The sequence below is a fragment of the Lepisosteus platostomus genome, chromosome 3 (genome assembly GCF_059453375.1).
Source record: "Lepisosteus platostomus isolate fLepPlt1 chromosome 3, fLepPlt1.hap1, whole genome shotgun sequence".
NCBI classification, from domain to species: domain Eukaryota; kingdom Metazoa; phylum Chordata; class Actinopteri; order Semionotiformes; family Lepisosteidae; genus Lepisosteus; species Lepisosteus platostomus.
Window position 1 is genome coordinate 6,919,889 of NC_142613.1, and position 9,934 is coordinate 6,929,822.

Genomic DNA, 9,934 nt, shown 5'->3' on the forward strand with positions numbered 1-9,934 from the left:
GACACTACAGACGAGAGAGGCAATCAGGCTAATTGACACTGGAGAGATCAGTTAGTTTCTTAAACGTACTGGCAGACGATGAACTAAAGAAATGGTTTAGCTGCTCTCTCATGTCCTCAGTGGAATAAATGTGAACACCTACATGACAGACAGTGGGATCAAAGGGCACTAATTGACTCTCAATCCTCCAATTCACTGTTCTTTGAAGAGGTGAAGAAAATTAGAAAGCCAGAGAAAAGAGAAAAAGACAAAGAGTAATACAGAAACACCGCTTACAAAAGCCAAGGGGATGTCCCATCTCCTAGCTGAGTTGCACCAAATCATTTGGCAACTGCTAAACCTAACAAGATGTTATTGTACAGCATGTGCAATACAGCTGATCAGCACCATGCACACATTTCATGGAGCTCAGGCCCATGAAAGATTTATACTTTTAGAAAAAGACCTGAGCTAAATCCAGCTAAAGAAAGTGCATACTTGGGAGGCTGCAGTTAGAAATTCTGCAGGTTGTGCCAAGAACATCTTCCCCAAATCTCACATTACCTTCTCTTACATAATTCCCATGTGAAACCACTCTCAATTTCCTGTCTTCAGTTGTTCTTTTAAAGGCTTGTAAATTATAAAACACACAACAGATGAGGAATTCTAAACAAACCCTTGGAACATATTTTGGGTTTCATTCTCAATGTTTTGTAACCTGTGTGTCCTTGTTACACTTCTTGCTTGTGTGTGTTCTTCCTAATGATTCTCTGTTGCTGTATCTGCGTTGAACTGCTACTGGCCCATGTTGTATTAAAGTGAGCAAGCTTGAAACACAGCTACTTTATATGCAGCATAAAGAAATAAACACAAGCAAGATATATTTGGCTTTCAGTATCATCTGATGCTGATGCAGACATTCACACAGAGGATCTGGTATTCATACCACACTATTTATATGAGGAATGGAAAATACCACTGTGCTATGGGGTATTTAAAATGTAAGAGCCTGGAAGGTTGTGGGTTCAGATCCCAGGTGAGATACTGCTGTTATACCCTTGAGCAAGACACTGGGAAAATATACATCTGTATAAACAGATTTTAATGCAGGCTGCTTTGCATAAAAGTGAAAGCCAAATAAATCCATAAATAGTGATTTCGCAAGTCTAGCACATTTTACAGAGCAACTCTCATAGAAGGTTTAAGGGGAACTGCACTGCACATTGGTGGTGGTGGAAGGGAGTACCAATTACCTGTAAAGCACTTTGAGTGAAGTGTCCAGAAAAGAGCTATATAAGTGTAAGGATATTATTTAATTCAATAGAAATATTGGTCTTGACTTTGAAACTGATTTGCTGACAAATAAAATTTACTTGTCAAATTTGCAAGGCAGATCACATTACACCATTTCTGTGGTGAAATGTCTGCTGCACAGCCTGTACGTATTCACTCATACGTCGCATTACATTAGTCATTGCAGGGACTAGTGAGCAGGAAGGGCTGCTTCACGCCCCAAATCGCTCAAACTCTTACTCTCACCCATGGAAAGACCAGCGGTTTGCAACGATATGGTGACTATACATTGCTTTCACAAAGTTCTTTCACAAATTTTGTGCTTAATTTAGAATTCATAAAAACGTTCAATACCATCAATTAATTAATTTTGTTACCAACATTTAATGACGGGTCTGAGAAATTGGGACTGCAGTTCTCCTTTAACTGGGCAACAAAGGCACAGCTGAGCCTCGAAAGACGAACCTTCTGTTAACAATTCCTTCACTCTTGTCACTTGGACATAAAGTAAATGGATGTACGTCCCATGCTAGGAATTTGTCCCAAATAATTGTAGTTCTTAAGAGTACATGACGCAATTGGTGTATAAGAGCTCAGTGTTTTTCCAAATGTATTCCGCACCTTGTGCGAGACTTATCTGTTGTCTGTTGTTGAAATCATAAAACAAATCATGTCTCAATACAAGTCAATATTTATGATCAGTCTCTTTATGTCACGACTCTAGATCTATTAAAATGTACGTTACAGTACTTTGCTGTTTGCTTTGTCAAGTGTGAAACAGTAAGGTTTCTTAAATAGCACCACACCGCCCTCTAGTGAGAAAATTACGTTAATACATCTAAATCTGAAACGAATTTCTCTGGATAGTTTTTCACATAAAACAACAAGTATGGCTCAGCTGTCACGACAATCTTCCTCCTTAGAATCATGGAAAAAATCCTCCTCCTTTCTGCATTAGTCTGAGCTGACAATTAAAAATAACCCACAACAGAACTGAGAGGTTTTGGAAAAGAATTGTGTTTATGCTAACATGCCACTTATATATTGTAGACAGTGTTCGAAAGCAATTAAAAAGGCAAACAAAATACTAGAATATAAAGTTACATTGTAGAATGTAAATCAGGAAATGTTTTGTTAAAATTGTATAATACACAAGTGAAGTCTCATTTAGAATACTGAGTACAATTTTGGTCACCGTGTTACTCAAAAGATATTGCTGTTCTCAGAGAAGAGCAACCAGGTATATGAGCTTAAGGGAGAGTCCTACACTGTCAGGCTGAAGGAACTGACATTTTTGTTCTTGAACAGAGAGGACAGCAGGGGAAACAGACAGACGTCTTCAAAATCCTCAAAGTTTGGGTGTCCTCTATCTATGTCCTCTATCCTCAAAGTGAGGTCGATAGAGTCAACCCAGAGGTCTTCTTCAAAATGAACAGTGAAACTCAAAGCAGAGGATACAAATGGAAATCATGTGGAAGTTAATTTAAAACTGAGAGCAGGCGGTACGTCTTTACCCAAAGGGTTGTGGGAGTATGGAACGAGTTGCCCAGCCATGCTTTTGAAGCTGCTGCCCTGGTTTCTTTCAAGAAATGGCTGGATGAGAGCTTTGGATCAGTGAACCGCTAACTAGCCAATGGGCTAAACAGGCCAAGTGGCCCCCTCTCGCCTGTAATCTGTCTTACCTTCTGAAATACACATTCATGAAGCAGGCCAATTTGTACACAATCAAGTACAAAAGCATACTCTCTGCTGTTTTCAACATAGTGGGCCTTTTGCTGCTGTTGGTGGTAGAGGATCACACTTGCAGATTAAGGTGTGCTGGATTTATTGTAGCCGATTCCCAGGGAAATCAAAGAAGAATAGTGGGAATAATGAAATAAGGGTTTGAGAGAGAATCCACGGCTGGAATACTTTTTTGTCCTGCTGTGTTAATGTCATTCTGCCCTGGACACCATACTGCATATCTATCCATCCATTCTCTAACTACTTTATCCAACTGAGGCTTGAGGGAGCCAGAGACTATCCCAGCAACAAAAGACACAAGGCAGGATAAACTCAGAACAGCATGCCAGTGTACTGCAGAGTGCACACAGACACGAATACACACACACTCACATCAGGACCAACAGGCCAATGAAACTACCAGCATGGAAACCAGAGCACCTGGAGGAAACCCAGGCAAAACCAGGAACAACACACAGACTCCCCACAGTTAGCATCCCAGGGATAGAACCCAGGGTTCCAGCACTGTGAGGCTGCAATGTTAGCCCCTGCAACACCCTGTCTGATCATTCATTTTTACCCTATATAGCAATAATGTCAGCAAATGACCCCTTGTATGTTACCAAAGTTATCAGTTCTTACTACCTTTCTTGATGTTGTTTAATATAAGCTGCCAGCTGTTATTTAAATTTCATTAAGAAATTAGACAATTCCCTGTTGCGTCGTACGCACCAACCTGTAAGGAAAATAGAGCCCTTACAAACTTTCTTTATAGTCGGTTCTTTCTACTCTTTATTTCTCACCGCACTTCAACTCATCTCTTTGGATAATGAACCTACTTTCTAACCCCCCCAATAACACAATACTGTCACTTGAATGTAAGGCTGTTTCTCACAGACAGTACACAGTATTAACACTTTACTATATGTGTAAGTGATTTTCATTTTAACACTTATTTTAGCTCCCTTTTTCTTTTGTAAAATCAAACAGGGAATTAGGAGACTGAATACATTTCAGAGTAGTTCCTGGTAGTTAATACCTATACTTCAACAAAGTGCAATTAAAATAATGTCTAAAGTAGGCCACCATCACAGCACAGTACGTTTATTTGTATGAAATCTAACTGATACTACATAATTATTGCACTTTGAAAACAAGAGTTATGTTTTCTATTATATAAACTTAATTTTCTTGATAGTCTTGTTAGATGACCAGTGCCCTTGATTAAGGTCCTCTTTCTGACTCTGAAGCACAATAACGTTGTATTACTTTTTGTCTATGAAACTCTACCGTTTGATATTAAAAAACTACAGTGATATAGGAAAGGCGCGTAAAAACGACATCCCTGAAACAGGTTTTTTTGCTCTACTCTTTAAATGTAATACTCTCATAAACATCTCGTCCAACAATCATCCAGCTCATTAAAAAAGAGGCATTTTCAGCCAGCATCACGTGACTAGCACACGCACTTTAACGTCATATCTCCGCGACAGTCGACACAGGCGCACTGTCAGTGTCTTTCCTGTGTTCTCTCATCTGAGGTGGAGAAGAGAGGATGGCTGCAAGGTTATTGCTGAGATCGGCCGTTCGTGGGGCTTCTTGTTGTCGGGCGGCCCCTGCCTCGGTACTCACCCGCGGCATGGCAGCAGGAGGTGAGAGAGATGGCGAGGCAGACGGGTTGATCGCCGAGGCAAAGACGTGGGGGCTGACTTCAGTTAAACTGTTTTTCTGCCAAGGGCAGGCAAAGGCAATCGTAGTAACAGGCCTCAATGAGTTCGGGGGTTGTTAGAGAGCAAAGTGCTATTTTGATAAATCTAAATGGGATACCTTTTTCTGTAGAGATCAATTTAATGTGAACAAGCGGAGTTTGGACAATAGTATTTTAATAACTGAATTGTATGATTTCCTGTAGTTTTTAAATGCTTGTGAAACGCGGAAATGGATTACAGGTTATTTAACTACACTAAACAAAACGCGCAGTTTACTACAAATTAATCATATTACATATCTCTGCTCCGCAAAACTGGTAGCGTTGTAGTGTGTTTATTAGTTTTTTTTCCCCCAAAACTGCGCAATTATTTATCTACAGGCGTTCCGACCAACGAAGAACAGGCTACCGGTTTGGAGAAAGAAATTATCAACGCATCGAAAACAGGAGCGGTGAGCAGCTGAAATTGTATAGTTATTGTCATCTGGATTTCCACACTAATAAAATCAGTTGGATAGGCGCATAGTCATAAGACAGAGATTCATGGCAAGATGGGGCACAAGGTCATACGGATTAAATATAAAGTTTGATTATTCATGTATTTAAATACGTTTCACTATTAATAGCTTATTTGTTGTACGTTTCTAAAGTGTCATTTATTACTCCTAAACCAAGATTTGTATTAAAAGCCATGATTGTTTCACTTTCACTTTTACAAGAATCACTGGCCCCCATAAGTTCAGGGTCGCGTTTTCTAAAAAAAAGTGCAATACAATTTTAAACTCTTTTCATGTACTTTGTCATTGTCTGGACATCGGTTAATGGAGATCACAGGGCACATATAGCTAGAATCAATTAATTAAAGGTACTCTATATCCTGCTTAACTGTGAGGACGGTTTCCTGAAAAGCTTGATGTGCCGACGATGTAAATCAAAGTAATCACCACAATAATAATGTCATGGTAGGCTGCCATATACATATGTAAAAAAACTGGTATTAACAAAAACACATCTGAGTTCTATATGTTTAATATAAACTTAAAGAACACAGTGTATGAATGCTGTGAATATATTTTCAATACAGAACATTTTTACAGCCTAATGTGTACTATATGTAATAGTATTAAAATATATTATATTATATAGTAAGAAGTGGTAGTCTTTTAAGAGTATGTCCAGCCAGGTGGTGGCTGCTTAAGAATGTTGTTAGTAATGTAAAAAGATATAGACATTGAGTTCATGTATAGCAGGATATATCGGTAGTTTTGTTTGTTCGTATGGCTAGATTGATTCGAAATGTGTTTCAGCTTGCCAGTTGTGTGCCTAAGAAATCCAGAACGAACCGATTCAGCTCTTTCTTCTTTCTTAGTTTATCCTTTTTAATGTAGTTCAAAAAAATGAAAGAAAAGAAATTAATGAGCATTTGATGGTTAAACTAAAGAAAGTTAAAGAAACTTTTTGTTTCAGGACCCTTACAACATCTTCAAGCCCAAGGCGTACACTGGGTCCAAGCAGGATCCCCACCTCGTGCCCTCCATTAACAAGAAGAGAATCGTGGGCTGTATCTGTAAGTCCAGATTTCTCTGTCTTACTCCTCTCTGTATTCTACAGCCGCTCTGGAGCAGGCATCGCCTTGAACTGGAAATAGCTCAAGACTGGTGATAGTTGGACATTTCTCATTTGTTTTTCAAATCTTTTCCAAACTTTTTCCTTTACATGAAAGAAAGTGGGGAAGGCAGGGAAAATATTAGTCCTGCCAGTATGTCCTACTGAGTTTAGCTGTATATATGATCTCTCTGGTTTATGATGTCTCTTTCCTACAGTATGTTTGCTTTCATAACTGTAATTGATCACAAACAACTGACAGTGAAATAAGTCAGCAAGTTTACTAGCTATATGTTCCTTAAGGTTGTTTTGTCTGCTTTCGCTTAAAGGAGGACATTATCAAACTACATTGCCTGTTTCTAAACTTTTTGTAAACTAAAAAAAACTTTCATTAGAAGCAGACTTCCCCGACTCTCTCTTGTGGAAATTTAGGGGTTTTCCCATGTTCGCTTAGATAGAAGTGAAACATCTGGGAAAAGTAGAGGCAGTGGTGTTTGTGTCTTTGTGAACGATATGTGGTGCAGACAGTACTCGGTGAGGAAGATTATCTGCAATTAAAATGTTGAGGCCTTTCCACCTCCCGAGAGAATTCTGTAACATTATTATATGCAGATCCAGCAGACTACGGAAGCTCCCGTGTTTATTTTGGGATTTAAATCACTGTAAACTGGAGATGGCATTGCCTGGGTTTGAACAGCATATCAAATGTGGGACAAGAGGGAACAGAGTTGTTGACAAATGCTACAGTAATATAAAACAAGCCTATACCGCCAAAGTCAAACCGCCTGTCTAACTCTGATCACAATACTGTTCACCTCATCCCCATCACCTCGAGAGCATTATCAGATATGGTATAACAGTGTGGTTTGGTAATTTTATCAGTTCAGTTAATATCGCAAATTACCAGTCTCATCCAAACAGCTTTGAAGGTCATGGGAGTGAAACAGCACCCCTCCCTGCAGACAATCTTTGAAAAAGCCAAAATCAAGCAGGCAGAAAAAATTATATCAGATACTTCCCACATCCTCAATTCTGAATACCAACTTCTTCCTTCTGGCAAACGTTTTAGGGTTTCTGAATGAAAGTCAATCAGATACAAATATTCCTTTGTTCCACTATCCTTTAAATCTGTCAATGCAAATGGCAAGGATAAGCACAATTTTTTACCTTTACAGTCTACTTGTGTGCAATGTGTTATGAATGTTATGTGTTATACATGTGCAATAGAGTGATGTGCAATGTTTGTTTTGTTCTGGGGTGTGTGCATTATATTTAAATGTACAGAAGTGCTGTGTGTCCCCCAAAAAAATTCCCCCAGGGGACAATAAATCTTACCTTATTTGGTTTAGGATACTTCACATGCAAAATTAGAGAAATTGTTAGCATTTTCCTTTCCTTTAAATGACTGCTGTTCAAATTATGTGTGGCTGTTGCTGAGCAATAAACTAGTTTATCAGGGTTTTTTTTATAAAAGGGACTTTGTTAAATTTGAAGTATTTCAAGTAGGAATCTGAGTCAGCATGCGTAGGCTGCAAAGGAACAAGTAAAGGTTTATTCCATACTGAAAAGAGAAGAAAGGAAACGCAACTTTTCAGCTGTGGCACCTGAAGAAGACTCCACAGCTGAAACATTGTTTCCTTTCTTCTTTTCAGCATGGAATAAAGCTTTACTTGTTCCTTTGTTAAATTGATCCAATTAGGTAAATGTATGTATTTTGCCCGCCTTCAGTCAGGGATGATGTAACAGTGTCTATAGATAAAAGGTGCCTTGGTTCCACAGAGGCTTCAGCTTTGCATTTGGGCTGAACTTATTTAAATGAACTCATTTGCTAAACTTAAGTAAATGAATCATTGCATATATATATACACAGAGATGGTAATTTAAAGCTATGTGCATGGCATATATACAGTGGTGCTAGAAAGTTTGTGAATCCTTTAGAATTTTCTGAATTTCTGCATAAGTTTGACCTAAAATGTGATCAGATCTTCATATAAGTCATAACAATAAAGAGGACACAATAAAACAAATAACACACAAAAGGATGTACTTTTTCATTCATTTATTGATCAAAATGATCCAACATTAAATGTCTTTGTCAGAAAAAGTATGTGAACCTATGCTTTCAGTAACTGGTGTGACCCCCTTGAGCAGCAATGACTTCAAACGTTTACGGTAACTGTTGATCAGTCCCACACATCGGCTTGGAGGAATGTTGGCCCATTTCCCCGTTTCAGGTCCCGCCACAGCATTTCTATTGGATTAAGGTCTGGAGTTTGACTTGGCCATTCCAAAACGTGAAATTTCTTCTGCTTCAACCATTCTTTGGTAGACTGACTTCTGTGTTTAGGGTCGTTGTCTTGCTGCAAGACCTATTATTGTTCAGTGTTTGCCTGCTGGTGGACTCATGAACACTGACATTAGCCAGGGCAAGAGAGGCCTGCAGATCCTTGGATGTTACCCTGGGGTTCTTCGTGATATCCCGGAATATTATACACCTTGCTCTTGGAGTGATTTTATTTGGACGACCACTCCTGGGGAGAATAACGATGGTTTTGAATTTTCTCCATTTGTACCCTATCTGCCTGACAGTGGATTGGTGAAGCCCAAAGTCTTTAGAAATCATTTTGTAACCTTTTCCAGCCTGATGAGCATCGACAACTCTTTTTCTGAGGTCCTCAGAAGTCTCCTTTGACCGAGCCATGGCATGCATTCACAAATCTGTGTGGTGGAGACCAGCCTTTGGTAGTAGAGACTCGGGTTTCTGTTTTTTAAATAGGGCAGGGCCACCCAAACTCACACCTGATTGTCATCCCATTGATTGACACTCCTGACTCTAATTATCCCCTTAACTGAACTGATAATCCTAGAGGTTCACATACTTCTTCTGACAAAGACATTTAATGGTGGATCATTTTGATCAATTAATGAATGAAAAAGTACATCCTTTTTGTGTGTTATTTGTTTTATTGTGTCCTCTTTATTGTTATGGCTTAGATGAAGATCTGATCACATTTTAGGTCAAACTTATACAGAACTTCAGAAAATTCTAAAGGGCTCGCAAACTTTCTAGCACCACTGTATAATATTGTGGCCCTTCAGGACTACACTGGCTTACTGCTAATCTAGCCATGCTTGAGCTTGTTCTGTTTGTCTCCCAGGTGAGGAAGACAACACCGCTATAGTGTGGTTCTGGCTCCACGAGGGGGAGGCACAGCGCTGTCCGTCCTGCGGCGCACATTACAAGCTGGTCCCTCATGAGCTGTCCCACTGAGCCTGGAGGATCAGCTTTCCAGAAGGAATCCCTTTAATAGTGTTTGCTTAAATTGAGAAGAAATAATGCATCGCTAAGCGTCGCAATCTTTATAAACCCAGTTCTGACACTTCACTACGTTCTGATGTAGTGCATGTTACATTTGGTCCAAATCCTCTTAATAAAGTCGGTGGCGTTATGAAGCTTTTTGAAGTGTCTTGGGTTTTGTTCTTTAGCACGTGGCCAAAGTCATTTTAAGGTCACATGGGTACAATCTGTTTTGTAATAGCATTTCATTTTCGGTTTCTATGCAATAGAAATTTTTATACACTGCAATGCCTCTAAAAAACGGTTATAAACAATACACACTAGCAAAG

The 9,934-nt window shown here is 39.2% G+C and overlaps 1 protein-coding gene across 1 annotated transcript; it reads left to right on the top strand.

The window, feature by feature from the left end:
• Nucleotides 1-4,486: 4,486 nt before the first annotated feature.
• cox5ba (cytochrome c oxidase subunit 5Ba) lies at nucleotides 4,487-9,754 on the top strand. Its single transcript, XM_088624160.1, has 4 exons — nucleotides 4,487-4,646; nucleotides 5,084-5,154; nucleotides 6,170-6,269; nucleotides 9,466-9,754. Exons 1-4 carry the CDS (start codon nucleotides 4,550-4,552, stop codon nucleotides 9,576-9,578), a joined length of 381 nt encoding a protein of 126 aa, XP_088480286.1. The 5' UTR covers nucleotides 4,487-4,549; the 3' UTR covers nucleotides 9,579-9,754.
• The last annotated feature ends 180 nt before the right edge of the window (nucleotides 9,755-9,934 follow it).